The sequence below is a fragment of the Ammospiza nelsoni genome, chromosome 2 (assembly GCF_027579445.1).
Source record: "Ammospiza nelsoni isolate bAmmNel1 chromosome 2, bAmmNel1.pri, whole genome shotgun sequence".
Lineage (NCBI taxonomy): Eukaryota > Metazoa > Chordata > Aves > Passeriformes > Passerellidae > Ammospiza > Ammospiza nelsoni.
The window spans coordinates 113656877-113679171 of record NC_080634.1 but is presented as its reverse complement, the minus strand read 5'-3'; the positions used below and the strand labels follow the sequence as shown (position 1 = coordinate 113679171).

Genomic DNA, 22295 nt, shown 5'->3' with positions numbered 1-22295 from the left:
AATTTTGGTACCATCCAGGGAAGAGCTGGGCAGGGAGCAATGTGGGCATGGCCAAATTTGCAGAGCTACTGGCAGGAAACTGTGGGCAGGGCTGATTCCTGCCGAGGGGAGAGGAACAATGTACCAGCAATAGAAAAGACCAGGGATGAACTTCTGGAAGTGGGACACAGCTAATATTTGTTTAGCTCTGGTTCTGTCTCTTTCCACCAACATGTCTCAAAGAGCTTTACCTTGGAATGTTAGGCCAAATGTGATGATGGCTCAATGCAGAGTTGTACTGAATGCACTTGCTGGTGTGTTAGCACTGCCCAGCCCCTCTGCTTTGCAGATTCTGCAGGGTTCATGGTATCCTCCTTTCTTCTCAACAGGGCTCCTTATCCCCCTCTGTCAGTGCTGTACCCTCTAGACAAGCCCCAAACCTCACCATCTCCATTTTGTGTGCCAGAAGGTGAAGCAACCTCCCACGAGAATGTGGAGCCAAGGAGAGACCCTGGATCTCCCAAGTGCCACAAATAAGGAGTCTCTATGCTTTAAATAGCTGCCTTGCACTGTTAGGATCACCCAGCAGCCCCTTCAGAGAGTGAGGGGTAATCACAGAGCCCAAGGCACACCCCTGTGTCTCTCACATCCTTTAGTCCCATCAGGTTAAAGGCCAGAGGGGATAATAAAGGATGGCTACAGTGCACCTTTTCTTCCATTAAAAATGTGCTGGGAAATGGCTTGGCCACTTGGTGTGAGCAGTCCAGCTGGGGGGATAAGAAGTCTTCAAAGCTTCAGTCTGCTCCTATGGTGAGATATGGCCCAGGAGAGTCTCCTGTGTCACTGAAAACACAACAGCTGGGGATGGAGAGGACCCAGGCCCGGTGCCACCACAGCAACGTGAGCTGCCTGCAGCCAGAGTGCCACTTGCTCCTTCAAGCTGTGCTTCCCTGGCCCTGAGCATCCTGCCGGATATCCTAGCACAGTCCCCAGCACCCAGGTCAGGATGGGTAGCCACCAGTTTACAGAACTTCCAAGTCTTTGTCCTAACAAGAACAGCTTTTGGTGTGATCACAGTAATCTCCAAGTCTATTTGAAATCTCTGACATTCTCCTGAGTTCACCCCCATCTCTTTCTCTAGCTTCTTTCCAGCGCCAGGACCATCAAGAAAAGACATTCCAAAGCACACAAGTCTTGCTGAAAACCTCATTTTCCAAGAGGGGCGTAGAGGTCAGGCTGCTCCATCAGCTGGGAGTTTTGGGAAAGCTGCAGGCTATCCCGATTTCTTTCTTTTTAGCAATCACTGCTGAACAATGCTGTCTTCAAGAAACAGAACAGTGATGATTCCACCTGACAGCCTTTCCAGAGAAGGGCCAAGAAAGCATCCAAGAAGTCACATCATGCACCACCACAAATCTCCAGGAATAAAGCAACAACAAAGGTCTGGCTTCTGGTAAAATGTGCATTTCTGCCATGCTACTACTCCTCCCAAATAAATTTTTTTACTAGGTGTCCCACGTCTGCCCTTTTCTCCAGCGACAGGATATCCTTCATTTGTCTGCACCAAGAGCAGATGAGCACTTCTTGGTGTTGTTTCCCAAGTCTGCTGATGGGAGGGTCAGCAGGGGCCAAAGCAGCTGCAACAAGGAGAGGAAAGACAACCATGGCAACCCAAGTTATCTGCATCCTCCATGTATTTCCTTCTCCCCACCCTACAGCATATCTTTCCCACCCAAACCTCAAGCCAATAGAGCCAGTGACCAGCTGGCAGGATGGGGACTGCAGCAGTGTCTCCTGCACCCAGAGTGTCCGGCTGTGTTTCGGGGCTCACCACTGCAGGCTGAAGTCACCAAAAAGAGACTGAAATCCTAGAGAGGGACAGCTTGCAAAAAGCAGAGAGCTCTCCACTACTGTAGATGGGGCTCTGGATATGCTGCCTTTGCTCCAGAGCTGCAGATCCATTGATGCTGCTCCTGGTTTTGGCTCTGGGCTGTAACCCCTCCACAGCAGCAGCAGCAGCAGCTTCTCCGTCTGTGCCCCACGTCAAACCCAGCTACAGCTTTGGCCGGACTTTCCTGGGACTTGATAAATGCAACGCCTGCATTGGGACATCCATATGCAAGAAGTTCTTTAAAGAAGAGATAAGGTCAGAAACTCAGCAGAGTAATTTTTAAAGCATACTGTATAGTAATTTCAAAGTTGCCTGTTAGAATTTCCAAGTGTTTTCATGAGCAACAATGCACCCAGTTGCCATTACAGCACTTAGTATTTTAATTAATGCCTGTAAGCTCATGCTTTGTCTTTTCTTTTAAAGCAATGCAAACGTGATCAGACTTCAGCCCTAAACTAAAACTTGAAAGCAGGAGTAAAAGGCACAGATTTCTGTCTAGAGAGGGGCTGTGAAAAATCTCAAAGCAGTGATGGGGGAAAGGAAGAAATCAGCCTGTTTAGATTTACTGGAAGTATTTTATTATGAGCAACTGACTAAAGGCAAAAGGGGTTTAGCTTTGTAAGCTCCCAAGAGAGTATGTTAACTACAAACATACAAACATGCTGTATAATTCTGTACCAGGTGCAACAACGTGAATGTGCAGAATTTCACGTTTTAACTAAGATCAAAAGGGATCTAAACCTGCCTGAGGCATGAGGACTTCTGCACATGAGGTTCCCCACACGCTTGGAAATAGCACGCAGCTAAATTACTGGTACATTTTGGGGAGATTTGTGTGAGAACTTGAAGGCAGAAATTGCATCTGCCTCGCTGTTGATGAGACACACACTGTCCAAGTGGTCATTGGACCAATCCAATCATTTTTAAGCTCAAAAGCAGAGCATATCTGATGACAGCAGGGAAAATGTTGCCACTTGAATTTGAGGAAAAAGTCAAAGGCAGTGCTTGGCAGAGGAAGGGTTTATTTGGTCTGATATGATTTATAGAGCCATATGCACTTTCTTTTATAGATATAAAAGCCTGGGGGAGAAGAAATTATTATAGTAAAATTGTATTTTTAATGCTATAATGTAAGTAGTATAGTATTAGACAAATCACCGTTTTTATCTTAAACTATCCTATAAAACGCCGCACAGTAAAACCATAATGGTTTGTCTGGGATGGACTTGTAATACCAGACATCCATCCTTGCACTGCTGCTGGAAAAAAGCAGCTTGTGGCTTTGCTGAGCCAGAGCACTCCTTGCTGTTGCACATTGGGGGTCCCATCCTTGTAACTTTGCCCTTTTGCTTTCCACGTGTACAGTGCCAGAGTGAGCAGTGAGTGAGGAGCACAGGGCTGAGTGCCCACTCCAGCCTGGATTCCCAAAATGAAATGAGTGAGGTGCACAGGGCTGAGTGCCCACTCCAGCCTGGATTCCCAAAATGAAATGAGTGAGGTGCACAGGGCTGAGTGCTGGGTTTCTCCCAGCCCAGCCTGGATTCCTAAAATGAAATGAGTGAGGTGCACAGTGCTCAGTGCTGGATTTCTCCCAGCCCAGCCTGGACTCCCAAAATGAAATGAGTGAGGTGCACAGGGCTGAGTGCTGGGTTTCTCCCAGCCCAGCCTGGGTTCCTGTCCCGAAATGCAGCGTGGATTTGCAATCAGCCCAGCAAGCTCAGCTGGCTGATGGGCTGGTGTGGGTCTGCAGGGGCCAGGGGTGCATCGAGGGTAGTGTCTGCTCTGCATTTTATTCCCTACAGCACCACAGGTGCCCCAGCCTGCTCCATCCCCGCTCACCTGTGCAGGGTTTTTAGGGAATTGCAGCCAGTACAAAGCAGCTCCTTTTTGGTTACTCCCCACCTGGCCACTGGGGAGGCTGGGGCCTTGCAGGTTCCCTCAGCCCTGCCAAAAACAGCAGCAGTGCCTCTGGCTGTGGGGCTCCAGCTGCACAGTGGGCTGTGGGAGGGAGGTGCTATGTGAGCCAAGGCAGGAGGGCCCCGTGCTGGATTTCCTCCAGGGGACAGCAGGAACGGGGTGCAGGCGTGCACAGGGTCCCTCTGGGCTCCAGGAGTGCAGAGCCACAAACATGTGGGAGCACAATTCTCCTGCCTCAGGGGACCCAGAGGGGCTCCCCAAGCCAGACACTTCTTTTTCTCTCCCACCAGCCCGCAGCTGGCTTCCCACACACGAGTGATAACGTGAAGTTCTGCTGTGAGGCTTTGGGAAGGGGAACTTAAAAATGTTCTCCTGAGCACTCACTCAGCTTCAGGCTTTCCTTTGCATGGGTAAAACTTCTTCTCCCACTTGATTTCTTGAAAAACGGGGATTATTTTTTTTATTTAGGGAAATTTCAGTGATGCTTGCACTCTTTGATCCACCCTCGTACCTTTTCACATGTTTGCAAAGGTGTATGGCACTTGGGTTTCTCTGTGCTAATTCACATTGGAACATGCTTCATTAATTCTCCATCGTTTCTGGGAGCTCTGACATGCATTCACAGGGAGAAGATGTGAGTTTTGTTCCCAGAACGGCTGGTGACTCATCTTGTGCTCTAATGCTCTATACTTCCCTTATCTTTGCCCAACTTTATCCATCTGTAAATGAGGACACCAAGCCTGTCTACCAACTGTACTGAGAGCAGAGTGCAGTGGAAGTTTTTTGTAAAATATCAGATTTTCAAAATACTGCAGAACTGAGCCAACCAAAGCTATTCAAAGACTTGTGCCAATGCTGGTCCTGAGCTTTGTCCAAAAATAATGGGAAAGAAAACTGAAAAAGCTGGAATGCTTCAATTAGAAGGGGATTCATAGGTTGTTTTGTTTTGTTTTAAGTCTTAGCTTACTTCTGAAATTCTAAATGCAAGCAAAATTATTTTGGCTGAAACAAAATACTTCATTTCATTCAGGAAATAAACAAAGGAAAACTAGTTTGGATTTCTTCAGCATTTAGTTCTGGGTTCATCTAAAATCTGTAATCTATGACTCACTTATTTGCATAGATTTTACTGAAGGTCTTAGAGGATTTGCTGGCCCTTAGCTAAAAAGCTCTGTACGAGAGGGAGCGGTTACAGCACAACTTGATGATGAATCCTGAAAGTATCCAGCAAATGTGCCAGGCCAGCACTGTGCTGCCCAGAAATGATGCCAAATACAGACTTGCTGCAGCCCATGGTGGGTTCCCAGGCCAGGGTGGTTCTCCCCCCAGAGATCTGCAGAGGGAATCACTCCATCCACCCTCAAATTAATGCTCAGCCCTGGATTTCACACATCCATGTGCTGCTTGCACACGGGAGGTGGCACTTTCCTGCTCTCTGCCTGATGTGAGTTCCCTTGAACACAAAAGCTTGAGTCAAGCCACAAGGCATATTTGTGCTTAACTTAAAAAAAATAAGAAGAGACAAAGAGAGGAAGAGAGAGAAAGAGAGAGAAGAAAGAAAGAGAGAAAGAGAGAAAGAGAGAGAAAGAGAGAAAGAGAGAAAGAGAGAAAGAGAGAAAGAAGAGAGAAAGAAAGAAAGAAAGAAAGAAAGAAAGAGAAAGAAAGAAAGAAAGAAAGAAAGAAAGAAAGAAAGAAGAGAAAGAAAGAAAGAAAGAAAGAAAGAAAGAAAGAAAGAAAGAAAGAAAGAAAGAAAGAAAGAAAGAAAGAAAGAAGAGAGAGAAGAAGAAGAAAGAAAGAAGAGAAAGAAAGAAAGAAAGAAAGAAAGAAAGAAAGAAAGAAAGAAAGAAAGAAAAGAAAGAAAGATAAGAAAGAAAGAAGAAAGAAAGAAAGAAGAAAGAGAAAGAAGAAAAAGAAAAGAAAAGAAAGAAAAGAAAAGAAAAGAAAAGAAAAGAAAAGAAAAGAAAAGAAAAGAAAAGAAAAAGAAAAGAAAAGAAAAGAAAAGAAAAGAAAAGAAAAGAAAAGAAAAGAAAAGAGAAAAAGAAAGAAAGACCAGAGCCATCTCTTCCCAGTACGTGCCTGGCACGCTGTGCCCACTTTGCAGATTAGGCACTGGGAGGGGTCCTGATGCACAACAATCACAGTGAGGCACAGAAATTATTCTCTTTTCTTTAATTCTAGCTCAAAACCAGACCAAAACTAAAAAACCTAAACAAAACAACAACAAACCCACCAAAACAAAAACCCCAAACCCAAACAAAGTGTTTGTTATCATGTCAGGTGCTTTAATTGTAGGGAATCTTCAGTTTTGTACCAGGCAAAATGCCCAAGCAACTGAAAAGCTGGAATCCACCAACCTGTTCTCACAAGGTTTCCCCACTTCTAGCCATCCTCCATGGTAAATTTTTGGAAGGAGGCACATGGCAGGAGTTGAAAGCCAAAGCAGGGGAAGCACCAGGGTTTCACCCATCCTGGGCACCCAGAACTCAGCTGCACAGGGTCTGTGATGGGAAAGGGAGTTGGGTGCTGCCTTCAGGAGGGATCATCTGATCAGTTCATGATTGCAGATGGTGGCTCGTGTCACTGAGTCAGTTATTTGCCTGAAATCATAGAAAATTAATCCTCCCCAAATTTCTCTGTGCCAATTTCCCAAATGGAACTTGAAAGGAACGACCAGCTTCAGCTTTCAGATTTGTTAATGTCTTGTAAGCTGTCTGAAACTCCAGCTAGGCTAATCCTGCAGGGAACCTCTTGCCTCTCCTGTTTCACTTCTGAGCTGCCGGCTTTAATTTAGGGTGAGATTAAATGAGGACGTGCGTTCCTACGCACTTGGACGAGGAGCTCAGGGCAGGAGGGTTCAGAGGCAGCGAGGGCAGGATGCTGGCCAAACCAAAGGTCAGAGTTGGGCCATTTTCCAAGAGCAGGTTACAGACATCCTCCCAGAGCAGGCACCGCGCTCCTCGGCTCCGGCGTGTGGGCAGGGCTGAGGGGGCTGCTGAAACAAAAAAGAATTACCCAATTACCCAGCCCATATGCTCCCCTCCTGTGCCTGTGGAGGGGGAGCAAATTAGTGCAAGATCTCCATGGCTACAGAGGTGCTGCACGCCCAGGGCACACGCACCCTGTCCCCCCATCACTCCCTGTATCCCCATCACACCCCAAACTCTGCTGCTATCAAGGAGGTCACTCATCCTGGCTGAAGAATAGTCAGGGATGTTGGGGGAGAAAATATAGGCAGGGATGTTAGGGGAGACAGGTAGACCCCTGCACGGACAAAAGCCACCACCTCAAAACAAGAGGTCATTTTGATATTCCCAAGTACATTTGTGGTTAGGTTTTAATATCAGGATGGACCTGCAAAGTGTCAAGTACTCCTTTTTTGGGACACTTTCTCTAGAAACAAGAAAATTTAAAAACACCAGGAATTCTTCATGAACCAAAACCTTGAAGCCCTCTCCCTTTCCTCCCTCCCTCTACCCAAAAGATCCAGTTTGGGTGTTTTACCCTTCCCTCCATGGCAGCATTCATGACAAGGGATGCTTGTCATTAGTGGGAAGCAAAGAAGGGCTTTTTTACCAAAGAACATTCCCTTAGCTGATGGTTTCAGCCTGCTTCCCCCGGGGCCACCCAGCCAGGGTGACAGAGCCTTTTCCAGGCAGTGTCAGGAATGCCCAGGGCCCAGCCTGGAGGAGCAGCTCAGCAGGGCAGGCGCTGTGTCCATCCGTGCGGTTTTTAACCCACTCTCCATGGGGCTCTCCCTTTGGTTTGGCAGGTTTGACACCTGGCTTTCTTCTCATTTAAAGCTGCCCCCCAGCTCCCTGCTCAGCTACTCCGGCAACTACACGGACGATGCCAAGAGCTGGCGGCTGGTGGACATCACCCGCCTGACCTCCAAGTACCAGCACGACCGGGCAGACAAGCGCATCTGCACCTCCCTGCTCGGGACCAGGAGCTGCAGCCTGGAGCGCGCCCTGCGCCGCACACAGCGCTTCCAGAAGTGGCTGAGGGCCAAGCGCCTCACGCCTGACCTGGTGCAGGTCTGTCTGGGGATTCTGATGCCCCAACACAGCTGGGGGAGCACGGGGGAGAGCAAGGCCCATGGGGTTTAGGGGTGTGAAAATGGTCTTGTGGGGATGTGGTTGTAACTCACGGGTTGGAGGGTGAGATTGGGTGGTGCAGGCGCTCGGCCGGGTCAGTGGCAATGGGGCAGCCTTGTGTGCCCCCAGCCAAGCCCATGTGACAAAGGGGAGAGGCAAAATGAAGCGTATCTGCACTTCCCTGCTCAGGACCAGGAGCTGCAGCCTGGAGCGCGCCCTGCGCCGCACACAGCGCTTCTAGAAATGGCCTCATGCCCGACCTGGTGCAGGTCTGTCTGGTGGCTCTGGTGCCCCATCACAGCTGGGGGAGCACAGGGGAGAGCAGGTCCTGTGGGGTTTAGGGGTGTGAAAATGGTCTTGTGGGATGTGGTTGTGATGCGCTGGTTGGAGGGTGAGATTGGGTGGTGGTGGGCACTCGGCATGGTCAGTGACAGTGGGGCAGCCTTGTGTGCCCCCAGTCAAGTCCATGTGACAAAAGGCAGAGGCAAGATGAAGCGCATCTGCACCTCCCTGCTCAGGACCAGGAGCTGCAGCCTGGAGCGCGCCCTGCGCCGCACACAGCGCTGTCAGTGACAGTGGGGCAGCCTTGTGTGCCCCCAGTCAAGTCCATGTGACAAAAGGCAGAGGCAAGATGAAGCACATCTGCACCTCCCTGCTCAGGACCAGGAGCTGCAGCCTGGAGCGCGCCCTGCGCCGCACACAGCGCTTCCAGAAGTGGCTGAGGGCCAAGCGCCTCATGCCCGACCTGATGCAGGTCTGTCTGGGGGTTCTGGTGCCCCAACACAGCAGGGGAAGCACAGGGAGAGCAGCTCCTGTGGGGTTTAGAGTCTTGTGGGGATGTGGTTGTGACTCGCTGGTCGGAGGGTGAGATTGGGTGGTGGTGGGCGCTCGGCCTGGTCAGTGGCAATGGGGCAGCCTTGTGTGCCCTGAGCCAAGTCTATGGGACAAAGGAGTGTTGGAGCAACAGGGGGTAGCACAGTCAGGACGGGACAGAGATGAGAGATCTCTGCAGCCAGGTCAGGAACTTGGGGTTTATTGCAAAGGGCCTGGGGGCAGGGCCCTGCTGGGAGCTGCCAGCCACAGCTCAGAGCAGGCCCCAGAGAAGAGAGGGGCAGAGAGGATGGGAGGGTAAGAGCATAAAAGCATAAGAGAGTAAAAGGCAAGAGCTAAAAGGCAAGAGGTAAGAGAGCAAAGTTCCCGTTACAATACAATAAATCTTCTTCTGTGTTGAATATTCTGATTCTCACTAACCAATCTAGTACAAGATACAAATCCCATAGCATTTACATACAGCCTATAAGAATCATTACATTACCATACTGTGTTACATTTTAAAACCTAAAAATCTCCTCTTTGGGCCCCTTCTGCCAAGCTGGCAGGGTCTGCTCTGACCCTTGGAGCTGCCTGCAAGCAGAGGGTATTGTTTCATCAAAAGGGGATTACCTTCAGCCCAGCCACACCATTGTTTTCCAGTTGTTCAGCAACTAAGGGATCTCAAAGCCTGCTTTCATTTCAATCTCACCTATAGTTTCTATATTCTCAAAATCTTTTGCCAGGCAATCATATTTATAAGGCTTTCCTGTTTCATCTTCCCCAACAAAGGGGAGAGGCAAAGTGATGCCCTGAGGGGAGGAAAAGTGCCACAGTGGAAGGCCAAGCCCTGCCAGCCATAGGTAATGCCGTGGCACAGCCTGTGCAGGGCTGGGATGGGCTTGGCCCCAGCACCAACTCCTGGCTCCTTGAGCAGGTTGAAGATGAAGTCCTGTGCAAAGCCATAGCACCAGGTTGTAAGAGCCAAAATGAGAGATTTGGGACTCCATGCAGCTCTCCAAAATGCAGTTTATTCCATCCAAGAGGTTACAGCAGTCCAGGGTGGTGGGTGACAGAGCTGTGCCCAAAGCTGTCAGCTCCAGCTGCAGGCAGGCCTGGACACCCTTTGGTTTTGGTTACAATGCATTATATACTTTTCTTTGCTGAGCATCTTCATACAATAGAACCAATCTATACCTTAACTTTTATCTATAGCCTATCGTGACTACTATAATTACCATATTCATGTTACTGTTCTCCAATCACTAAAAGTTAGTACATTACAGTTTAAACTAGAAGTTGTTTTTCAGTTTTCTTGCAGTGGAAAATTCTAAGATGTTTTTTCTATTTGCAACATGGGCAGGCTTGTTTGCCTGTGCTATCTTTCTGCTTGGTAAAAACATCTTCTTGTTTGAGATGGATTTATCCTTTGCTTTAAGTCACAAAACCCCTTCTAACTAACACATCCTTTGCCTCCTTGGTTATCCAGTAAGACTGGCTCAGCAATACTTTTCTTCTATATCAAAACTTGTTTCCATCTCTATTCCTTCATCAGACTCTACATTTAAAAATCTTTCTGCTAAGCATACATATCTGTGAGACTTTATTGCCAACTTTCGTCCTTCCCAACACCAGGTGGCTTCAGACACGGGGGTAACAACAGGCTGTGCACACAAATGTGGTAACAGCTCCAGTGGGGAGATTGCTGCCGTTTTATTTTTTTTCCTAATTTTCCATCATGTCTCAGCATTGTGGGGTTTGGGGATTTTTTCCATCATAAATTTGTACCCACAAGGGCAGCCAGTGCCTTGAAAGCAATTTTACTTTGGGCCAGGGGCCAAGTCAGTGTGGTTCTCTCTTGCTGGTGGCTGCCAGGACCAGGGGCATGGGCAGCCAGAGCCAAAGCCTTGATTACTCACCCTCCTGCCGTGCATAGCAAATGACCTCAGGCACAAGGAAGCACACTGCCCTTTCCCCACAGTCCTGGGGTGTCACAGGTGAAGCCAGGACAGGAGCACGGTGAGTGTGGGTCACACCACCAGGTAAATGGGCAGCCACAGCACAGGGCAACCCCCTCACCCCATCCAAACAGCACCAAAACATCACAATAACCCCTGGAAAGGGCAGGGGCCAGGGTGGGGCTTGGATATGCACTGAACCAGACCTGAGAGATAAAGGATTATTCAATTTTCTTCCCATTCCAAGAGAGAAGTGACTGTGAAAAGTGACTTCATTTATATTTGTATACAGGCAGCTGCTTCTGCAGCCACTGAGCTTTGGTGAATGCTAAAGCTATCCTGCTTTAGTTCTTCCTCTGCTGGAAGGAAGAGCTAAACTTACTCTTCCTCCTCTTCCCTGTGGAGCAGCAGCTTAGGAGAGAGAGAGAGGGAAGGAAGGATACACTGGGGTTATGCCTGGACTGCCCAAAAAGGACTCACCCAAATCCCTGCCAGTCCAGCACAGCAGGTCACCCTGAAGTCAGCACCCTCCACACCTGACAGAGAAAGGATTTTTGGAGCCAAGCTACACTGTACTTTGCTTAGTAACCTCGGGAGAGGCACTAGAGAGAGGGAATGGGTGTCACTTCCACCAGAGCATCCCTCACCTGAGCTGTGGGCAGGGACACCTCCTTAGGCTGTCAGGCAGCCCAGGCACTGCTGGGCACCCCTGTAGCCCCAGGCAGCACTGCAGGGCCTGCAGGAGGGCAGGTTGGGCTGCCAGGTCCCCCAGCCTTGCTGGAGTGTCCCAGGTGTTTGTGCCAAACTCTGCTGTCCCCCTGCTCCCCAGCAGTGCTGAGGGAAAGGGAATGAATCCAGAGCTTAAAACTTCAATTTGCTGAGCTGGGTGAAAAAGTAACTGGAGAAATGTGGCTCTGTGGTATCTCAGACCTGCTGCAAAGCTAAATCATCAGCTGAGCACAAATCCTTCTCCTTAAAAGGCTCTTAATGTGGTACAGTTTTGCCTACCCTGTCGTCCCGGAGTCAGACATGCCAGCTGAGCTGGCAGGGCTGCACACAGGGGCACACACACATTTATGGATGCCCATGTGCACACACAGCGCCACCAGAGAGCCTGCTGGGGCACCCTGCCCTTGCACCTATCCAGTTTCTCCCAGGAATTCCCTGTGCAGGGGAATTCTCAGCAGCAGTGGGAGCTGAGCTGATGCCAGCTCCAGGGCACCTCTGAGTGAGCCCAGGGCCAGCCTGGGGGGACGTGCCCAGTGACAAACTCCCTGGGACATTGCATCAACCCCTTCTAGCAGCTTTGTAGTTGGAAAGGGCGTGGGAGGCTGCAGGGAGGCCCAGACCTTTGCACATCAGCCTCAGGATTGCGCTGGTCATGTTTTCACAGTCCTTTGGTTCTGTAAATCAATCCGAGGAAAAAAAATTGGAATTTAAATCCCTTCTAACAGCATATAGATTTGAATACACAGAGAAAAAATAGTGATCCAGAGACCCTGGGACTTCCTCATCACCAAATTTCTGCAACAATCCCTTTTTAAGATCAGGCATGTGCTCTGCAAAATGGCTTCTGGTCTCACACTGATCTTAATTAAAAAACTGTCAGTGGCAACAACATTTCAGTCATACTGTGTGTGTGTCTGTGAGTGAGACCCCATCCCAGCCCTGCTGTGTGGGGCACCACAGGTTACAGTGTGACCTCCCCAGCCCATCCAGCCCTACAGGGATGGGGATTCCCTTCCTCCCTGGCCATCCCAGGGTGGTTATTGGTAACTTTGTGCAGACATCTTTTCTGAAAAATCCTTTCCTTAGGATTTTTCCTCCTGAGAAGCTGGGAGGCCTCAGGAACAAAATGTAAACATTGATTATCTGCTGCTGTGGAATGCAACAGGTGGATTTTTGATTGGCCCGTGTTGCATGTTTGTAATCAATGGCCAATCACAGCCCAGCTGGCTTGGACAGAGAGCCCGAGCCACAAATCTGGAAAGGGCAGGAGCAAGGGTTATCATTCTTTGGTATTTTATTCTTAGCTAGCCTTCTGATGAAACCTTTTCTTCTATTCTTTTAGTATAGTTTTAATATAACATATATCATAAAATAATAATTCAAGCCTTCTGAAACATGGAGTCAGATCCTCATCTCTTCCCTCATCCTAAGACCCCTGTGAACACCATCACAGTAACCCAGCAGGAGCCACTGGAGAGGGGTTTTTGGGGCTCCCATTTGTCTCTGCAAGTACTTACCTAAAGAACTGCTCTCATGGCTCTGTACTCCCACTCTCCCTCCTCTCAGAGGTGTTAACAGAGCACCTCTCCCAAGGCCTGACAGGATGCCCAGGCTGTTTCTCAGAGCTGCAGTCACACAGCACTGCTTGTTCTCCCTCCCCTGCAGTTTATCCTGTGCAGCAGCACTGGGGGAAGCTCATGGGCCCAGGTAATTCTGTCTGATGGACAGAGCACCATGATAAACCACAACGTGCTTGAATCACAATGACAGACCATGAAGTGATGTTTTTCCACTTTACACTGCCTACCCTGCCTGACCCAGCCAGCAGCTGAGCCGCCCGCCACAGCGATTATTGCGCCAGCCACAAGGAAAATCTTTACTGGATGCAGCAAAGTCTTCAGTCTTAAAATCCAGCCTGCCTCAGAGATGAGCAGGATTTGGCTGGGGCTCAGCCTGCTCAGCAGCCCCAGACACACACAGCTTCACCAGGAGCTCATCCCCTCAAACCACTCTGGGTGCTTGCCTGCTGGAGGGGTGACAAAGCAGGTTGGTTTCAGCACAGGTCACCCACAGGAAAAATTTACAGCCCTGCCTACAAAGCACAGCCTGGAAAATGCTGAAAGCAGACAGAGGGAAGCAGTACCAAGGTGAAAATCCAGCATTTGCAGATGGATTGTCTAGGATGGACTGTTTGAGACTACTGACCAGCAATTATTGACCAGCAACTACTGACCAGCAACTACTGACCAACAACTACTGACCAGCAGCTGCTGACCAGCATGTCATCCTGCCCACAGCAGAAGCACCAGCACCCTGGTTATGAGTCCAGTCCACATCTCTTCTTGCTGCACAGGGCCAGCAGCTCATTCACATGTCCAGTTGTCTATCCTAGGGAAGGATGGACACTCTGGGGCTCCCAGAGCCACCTCCTAGACCTGCCACCTCTTTGACCCAGTGCCTCATCATCAGAGACTTCCATAACCCTGCTGGCAGTGGGGATGAGTTTCTCAGAGCATTCTTACCTTCTTTCTTTTGGGAGTTAAGGAAACCCTTGGATTCACATTACCAGGAGCTGTAGGTGCTTTGACCCCTACGTCCAAGTGTTTCCTCCTGGAACCCATCCTAAACCTGGTAGTTTGGTGAAGCTGGACCCCAGTAGTGGCTCATGGGGCAGGAGGCAGCTGTGATCCTGGTCTGGGCCGTCTCTCCTTGGGCTGTCTGAAAAGAAAACAGAGCAAGAAATCTTCCACAAGTTGTCTTTACATCCAAGTGAATTCTGGGTGTGTCTGTGCTATATATGCATAAACTCATGGAGTTTAAAATGCATCCTGTACTGTGTAATAGGGTTTAAGAACTCTCAGCTGAGTGGGGTAGGCTTTGCAGGAACTACTCACTATCACATATAGAAATGTGGGTATTTAATCAAAGTAAATAAGAAGCTTTCCACATCAATCACGAACAATACATCAGGCTGTCTGTCAGGTCTTATTCTCTGGGGTGATAAGTCACTGCAAAGGACTTAAGATATTCTCAGATAAATCTGTATCTCCAGTGTTTCGAGTGTGTGTTCCTCACATTTTTCTTCCGTTGACAGTTTTTGTCTGACAGTTTTACAACTGCAGCTCCTTTTCTGCTGTAGAGATGTTTCCATCAGCCTGCAGGAAGGTGAGACCCCTCTCCACTGAAACAATCAAGCAGGTGCTGAGCTTTATGCTGGTGACTCTCTCTGCTGAAACCAAAAGGCCCCATTGCCCAGTTTTTGTGGGTTGGGGCTTCATTGAACTGTAGCTGCACCAATGTTTGATGCAAAAATGTCAGCACCCAGCCCTATTCCTCTGGTCCCACTCCTCCCTGGAACAGTTCCTCAGGAAATCAGCAGCCATGAGCACCACAGGCAGCACGTGCCCACATTTACATTGAGGATGAGTTCTGACCTCAGAAAAACCCTGATTACACCATCCATGCCTTCTCTGCCACTGTGATTTATGTTCCCACTGTGTACTCTTCAGGGCCTCAGCCTTTGCGTTTCAGACTCCTGGAAGCAGCAAGGCTTTCTAACTTTGGCTGCAAATATTTGCATGCACACAGAGCTGCAAGAGACTTTCTCCACCATTTATCTCTTACTTTACACGGCTTTTTCTGCTCATTTTTTATCACTTCTCCTCCAAAGGGAAAGTGACAGAGTCAGCCACAATGTTCCTGCAAGTGCTGCAAGACAGAAATCCATAACCATCCCTCCCCATGCACCTCTTCTGTGGTTTTACATAATTAATTGAGAAAAAATTTTCCTCATAAGGCTACACCAGAGGAGAGGAGTGTATGAAGGTTTGCAGCAGGAACTGAGTAGAATTATTTTTGGCACATGTTTTTTTTTTTTCTTTTTGGGAAGGAAGGTTTTTTGGTTTTCATAAAACAACATTTCAGTTGTGGTTGAGTTTCTCAGGTAGTTTTGACCAGTTGTTGGCATTTTGGACTTGTTTTGTGCAACTGATGGCCAAGGAAGGAGTGGTTGGAGTATCACTGAGGCAAACAGGGATGCAGAGGAAGAGACGTGGGACATCTAATTCCCCCCTTTCCTCCTCCAACTGGGAAAGTGTGCTACTCATCCTTTCCATGTTCCTTCATGTCTTTGTCACGGCTGGGTGGTTCAGGGTTTTGTGCCAAATGAACAGCTCGCACAGGAGGGGCTGGAAGGAGCTACCCCAGAGCTGCCACGTGGGCTGGGGAGATGCTGCGTCACATCTTTGCTCCCAGCGTGGAGGATGGCAGCGAGCAGCCTGAGCTCCACCTCCCCTTCCTCTGAAGCACATCTCCCAGCCATCAGGTTATAAACGAAACTCAAAAGAGCAAATTTGGCAAATGGAATAATTTTTAATAAAGAGGCTGAAAAAACCTGATTCCCTTCCCCAGCACAGGCATGTCAGGGCAGTGATTCTGTGCCATTGTGGGCAACCCTCCATACATAAACTCTCCTTGGCTATTAAGGAAGACTAGCTGAAAAATAAAAAAAGGCCATTTTTGACTATGAAGGTATAATTTTCTATGCTGTTTATCCCAGCCATAGATTGCTCATGCAATTTTACGAGCCAAACCTCCAAATCTGAAGGGTGAAATACAGTGATAATTGACTCCATTAGCCCAACGTTTCTCTATTTGTTGCTGCTATTTACAAAAAATAAACACAGGCTATTTGGTTTTGATAGTTAATGCATGAGTTTATCAGAGAGAGAACATATCCTGTGCTTATACTCACACATAATGTTTATTTACATTTTTAAAGCATGTTTACTGACCTTAGCAAATAGTATTTCCAAGAAAGCTGCTCTCAGGTTAAGCAAATAACGAAGTGATCCGAAGATTATTTAACGAGGGAAGTGACTCACTGCTGTAACAACTGGAGGGCCTCCACCAGGAATGCCAGGGCTGGAAACCCAGGCAGAGGGAAGAGTCCCATGGTGTGGAGTGATGTGGTGCTGTGCAGCTGGGGGAATATGAGGTTTGCAGTGCCCAGCAATGAGGGCCATTCTTGAAACCTGAGTTGGGAAATGGCATTTTTGGGTGGCACAGGTCCTCTCCTGGGAAGGGTGAGATGCCCTGTGTGCCCACACCCTTCAGAGCTGTGCTGCAGCAAGCAGGGGCACAGTGGGCAGAGCACAGAGGTGTGTGAACACCCCAGCATGACCGAAATGTTGCTCTCGGGGGTCTCTGTGGTCAGGATGACCCTGAGATGTCTCAGAGACTCTCTTTTCCCAGCTTGGCAACTGAAGAAGGAGTCAAGATTCTTCTGTTCTGGTTTTCAAGGCTGTTTATTTTCTGTTATCTATAATATTCTTTTCCTGGCCTGCTGAGGTTCATTCAGCAGGTCAGTCCGTGGCACACTGCCCACCTTCAGGATGGTGTTGTCTTTTTATACTATAAACTACATGTACTTTATTTACAATAACTTCCCAATACCCATCACCGAAGTTAGACGGTCCATCTCTACTCTAAACCAATCCAAAAGTGCCACCATCACACAGAAGATGGAGGCTAGGAAGAAGAAGAAAGAAGGACAAGGCACACCCAAATTTCTCCATCTTGGCCTCTGAACCCCCATTCCAAAACTACCAAAATTCCACATTTTCACCCTGTGATAAATTCAGTATCGTTCTACTCAAACTCTTGTGGCTTGTAACTCCTCACACAAAGTTGGCAATTGTTTTTTCCACAGGCTAAAATCAAAGGCACAGGTGTTCTTGACCCCATGCCAATGTCTCCAAGCCCCCTGTCAGGGTCTCAGGTCCTCCAGGGCAGAGGAATTTCCCGGGTTCTGACACATGGCAGTGTCTAGGGCTGGAATCAGAGCTCCCTGCTGGGTTTTCCCTTCTCCCAGGGCCTGTCCAGCCCCTTGCTGCGCTGCCCGTCCCAGCGGCTCCTGGACAGGATCGTGCGGCGCTACGCCGAGGTGCCCGACGCTGGCAGCATCTACATGGATCACCTCACAGACAGGGACAAGCTGCGCCTGCTCTACACCCTGGCAGTCAACTCACACCCCATCCTCTTACAGGTAATGTGCCAGCCTGAAACACCACCCCACAGCCCCTTGCATGAGATGTGTGCCGGGCTCAGTGGCAGAGGAGTCCCAGCCCCAGCCCTTGTCAGCTCCTTGGCCTTCAAAAAGTGTTTTTTCTTCTATGGAGTTGGGGGGCTGAAGCCTGGCAGGCTCATGAGGTGCTCCCTGCACTCCCAGTCTGTGAAGCTGGGGAGAGATAGGGAACCCCAGGTGTGTTATTGCACTGGAGCGCTGTGAAATCCAGGGTTTTACACATCCCCAACACTTCAAAGTGTTAGGTTTGCATTACTAATGCATTACATAAAATCACAGCCTGTTTCTGGAAGAGAAAGAGTTTTCCATTTGTGTTTTCCATTTGCCTGCTGCTGGTAACTGGCTCTGGGTTCCAAACCCCTGGGTTTGAAGGTGGTGATCTGGGAGGCCTCACGCCCTTCCCCTGGACCCATTCTGACCTGCCTGGCATGCAGCTCCTCTCTTTCCTTATGTGTCCAAGGGAGAATCCTCACCTTTCCCCATCCCACCTTTAGTCCTCACTGCTGGTTCCTGCAACCCTTCATGATTCCACAAAGAAAAGATGGCAGTGGCAGCATCATCCATCCCTGGCCCAAGGCCACTCTGGACTCAGCATCTCACAGGGCTCTGTGTGGTCCCAGGGAAGGGAAATGGTGCTGAGAGGCTCCTGGGGTCATTCAGCCACCCCAGTTATGGATCACTGGGACATGAAGCTGTGGCCCTTAGCAGCCTGAAGACACAGGAACACAACTTGATGAGATGAGAATAATATACCAAAGAGAAAAAGCTAGATTTTTGCACAGTTGCCCAGAATGCCTTCACAGCAGAAGGGAGAAGTAACCTTAAACATGAAGCTGGATGAGTTCATACTGGCTTGGCAGGGTCTGAGGTGCTGGGGTCTGAGGTGCTGGGGACACAGATGAGCTTTAATGCAAATGACAGAAAGCCTTGTGCTGGCATAGCTCAGCAGTCACACGGTTTGGCACGAGCTGCAGGGATGCAGGAGCCCAGCCCAGGTGTCTCCACTGGAGCAAACACCCACCACTTCTGCCCCTGAGACTGCAAAGTCTCTTACAAATGAGCCTGGCAGTTCTCACCAATTAGCAAAAACTGCTTTAGCCTTACCTCAACTCCAAGCTGTGACTTCATCTGTTCAGTGCTCATGAGGGACCCATCAAAGACACCTAAATTTAGCTGTTCTGTGGCTAAAATTTTCATGAATCTGAAAACTATTATTATCTTGGACTTTCCACTTAGTCTGTCTTACAGAATAAGTCCCAAAATACCAGATTCTTCCTCTGTTACAAAAAAGAACCGTAAGAAAAAGAAAAAAAGCATCCTAACTCCTCCAGGATGGGGTAGTAAGTACTTTTCCCAGCTGGATGGGCGAGGAAGGATTGCAGGGTGGTTTAAGAACCAAACCACAACCTCTCAGAATCTCTGCTTGTCAGAGTGACCCTGAGATATGTACAAGCTTCTTTTTCCCAGCCCGGCAGTCAAAGAAGGAGTCAGGAATTTTCTGTTCTTGTTCTCAAGCTTGTTTATTGTTTTTTATCTATAACATTTGTTCTCTGACCCGCTGCAGATCTGTTCAGCAGGTTGAGCTGAGGCACACTGACCGCCTCAGAAGCAGTGTTGTCTTTTTATATAAAACTACATGTACATTATTTACCATAACTTCCCAATACCCATCATCTGTATTAGACATTGAGCTTCTATTCTGAACCAATCTAAAAGCGCCAACATCACCCAGAAGATGGAGGCTAGGAAGAAGAAGGAAAAAGGACAAGGCACGCCCAAAGTCCTCCATCCTAGGACCCCAAGCCCTCATTCTAAAAACCACAAAAATCTATTTATCACTCTTGTGATAAATTCACTATCATTCCACTTAAACTTTCTTGACTTGTAGTTCTTCATATAAAGGTTGGTAATTGTTTATTCCAAGGGCTAAATCAAAGGCACAGGGGTCTTGGGGCTCGAGTCCTCCAGGGCAGCCAGAGGAATTTCCTGGGTTCCAACAACAGCCCTGCTGCTTGGAGCCAGAAAGGGCACTCTGAGAGGGAGGTGGCTCCATGAACAGAGGGCAGGGGTGATCCCCCATTGCTGTGCTTGCCACAGATCTTCCCTGACGTGGAGGGCTGGCCCTTCCCGCGGTACCTGGGCTCCTGCGGGCGCCTGCTGGTCAGCGCCAGCACCCGGCCCCTGCGCGACTTCTTCGGCACGGCGCCCGAGGTGGCCGCCGACCTGGCGCTGCAGCTCCTGGCCGTGCTGCGCTCCATGGCCAACAACGACCTCAACTACTTCTTCTACTTCACCCACGTGGACGCTGGCACCTTCGGCGTTTTCAGCAACGGGCATCTGTTCATCCGCGATGCCAGCACGCTGGGCGTCATCGACAAGGAGGAAGGTACTCAGCGGGGTCCAGGCCACGCATCTGTCACGGGAGGGCTCGGGAGGCAGGGCAGACAAATCTTTTCCCTTCTGCCCTTGGCTCTACTGCTGCCTTTTTGTTTTATTTTGTTTTTTTTGGGGTTTGTTTTGTTTGAATTTTATTTAATTAACCAAACACTCCTTGCTAAATTAAATGATGAGAAGTTCACGGAGGCACTCACCATCAGCAGCTCCTGCCATCCTGGCTCTCAGTTGGGAAGGCGACCGGTGTTGTGTTTGTGCAGTTGGTGATTTGGTGGCCACTCTGTAGCTGGCAGCAGCTTTCAGAGTGCATGGTGTGCCCAATGCTCCCATTTGAAGCCTTCCTTTTCAAACTTTTGCCACACAAATGTCAATATTTGCCACCAGAAATTTTGTAGTTTTGTTTGTACTCAGTAGTGGATAAAATTAGACCATTCTTACCTGCATTTATCACATTGACTAATAATGGTTATTATTATTTATAACAATATATATTATTGTTATATATATATTTATAACAAATATATATATTTTAATAACAAAATCTCCCTTTTTGTCACTTTTACATAAAATCAAGGGTTAGTATTCAATTTTCACAGGTTACATTGGTCTACTCCTGCAAGTAGAGCTAGTCAAAGACTATTCATCCAATAATTTAACAGTTTCATTTTGAATATTCAGATTTTCAAAAGGCTTTTCTTCAGCTCACACATTCAGCTGAGTATTCAGAATATTCAGAAGCAGCTGTCAGAAAATTTTCCACTGGATTTCCTTTTCTTATCCCAGCAGCTATGACTGTTAACTTGACTTCAGCCAGATGAGCTGTTGTTTCAATGTAATGATTTTGGTTAACATGGAAAAAATTACAGCTCTGGCTATTTGTGGCAGTTTTTTGTAGGAGCTCCACATTTTAGAACTGTGCTCCAGTTCTCATTTTTTTCTGCATCAGCTTGACTCGACAGACTCATTTCCAGCTCCTCTGACAGGCAGCTCTGAAGAGCTCTGTCATTCAGAAAAATATACATATTTCAAAAGCAAGAAAATTGGCACACACACAGCTTCAGCATCGAGTAATTTGCAGGGAAAGGTGGCCACATCCTTTAGACAGTAACAAACCTCATGTTAACACAGAGGCACAGCTATCTCTGGCTGCCCAGCAGCTCACCATGCTGCTTCTAACAAGCAGTTTAATTGTCCCCAACAGGGAGCCAGCTGATCGATGGCCAACAGGAGTACAGAGACATCTTCAGCTGCCTGACCGCGGACTGCCAGTCTGCCTTAGTGTCCTGTGACTCCATCAGGGACCAGCACAGCCTCGTCATGGTGTGCCAGGACCTCCTTCCCAAGCTGCTGTCGGGGAAGTTCCAGCCCCCCGTGCAGGACAGCATCGACGCCTTCCTGCAGCGCTGCGCCCGCGGCCTCGGCGACGACGACGGCGGTGCCAGAGAGGCCATGGCGGAGCTGGCAGGGATCCTGAAACCTCTGCGCTCCTGCGACTCCCGCTTCGCCTACCGCTACCCCGACTGCAGATACAGTGACAAATACTGACACTGGGGCTGGGCCGGGCAGGGGCTGGGGCAGCGTCAGCCTCCTCCCAGAGTGGGAAGGAGAAAAAAAAAAATCTGGGAAATTTAGTGACTACAAGACAATGGACAGGGATGACATCAGGTGCAGTGCAAAGAAACAAAAGAGGCCGAAACTAACTACACAGATGTTGCAAAAGCAGGGGGAAAATCAGGGAGGAAGACACAACTTGGAGGGGAAGATACGAAGGACGTGGCATGTATACTTAAAAAAAAAAAAGAAGAAAAATTGTAGGTGATATGAAAGCCATCAAAAGGCATGGCATGCTATAAAGTGCAGGGACATGCACCAAAGCTTGCCCAATTGATCCCCATTGAAATCGCAAGATTTCGTTTCCCATCCCGAAAGGAAATTTTCCAGGGTGGCTGGAAAGAGCTGCCCCAAATCTGGGGTGTTCTCGGTGTAAGAGGGAGCAGAGTGCACATGGGATTTATTATTCATCTGCTAGAGATGCATTTGTTACATGGGATATAGACGTGGTGTATGGTTTAGACATGGTTTATGGATTATTAATGTTGTCATGACTGACAAGGGGCCACAGCATTAATAAATCTCATTCACGTGTTTTGGCCTTGGAAGAGTTTCCCATGCCATTTGTTGAAAAACAGGATGCTTTTTTTGTTGAAAGGCAGGATGCTCACAACCAGCTAGATAGAGGATCTTTATTGCCAAGAAACTCTTTCTGATGGAGATGATATATAAATAATATGGGATGGATGGATGGATGGATGGATGGATGGATGGATGGATGGATGGATGGATGGATGGATGGATTTAAGACTTTCCCTGTGGCTATTTTTAATGTGCTAAGAATCACAGATAAATGGAACGACCAGATCAGTTCTGTACAATCACCA

General features: G+C 48.4%; 1 protein-coding gene across 1 annotated transcript; it reads left to right on the top strand.

Annotated features, from left to right (window-relative positions):
- Positions 1-1758: 1758 nt before the first annotated feature.
- DIPK2B (divergent protein kinase domain 2B) lies at positions 1759-22016 on the top strand. The gene is made up of 5 exons (XM_059466564.1): positions 1759-2125; positions 7557-7821; positions 17251-17424; positions 19561-19849; positions 21059-22016. The coding sequence occupies exons 1-5, from the start codon at positions 1896-1898 to the stop codon at positions 21400-21402; spliced, it is 1302 nt and encodes a 433-aa protein (XP_059322547.1). The 5' UTR covers positions 1759-1895; the 3' UTR covers positions 21403-22016.
- Positions 22017-22295: the final 279 nt, after the last annotated feature.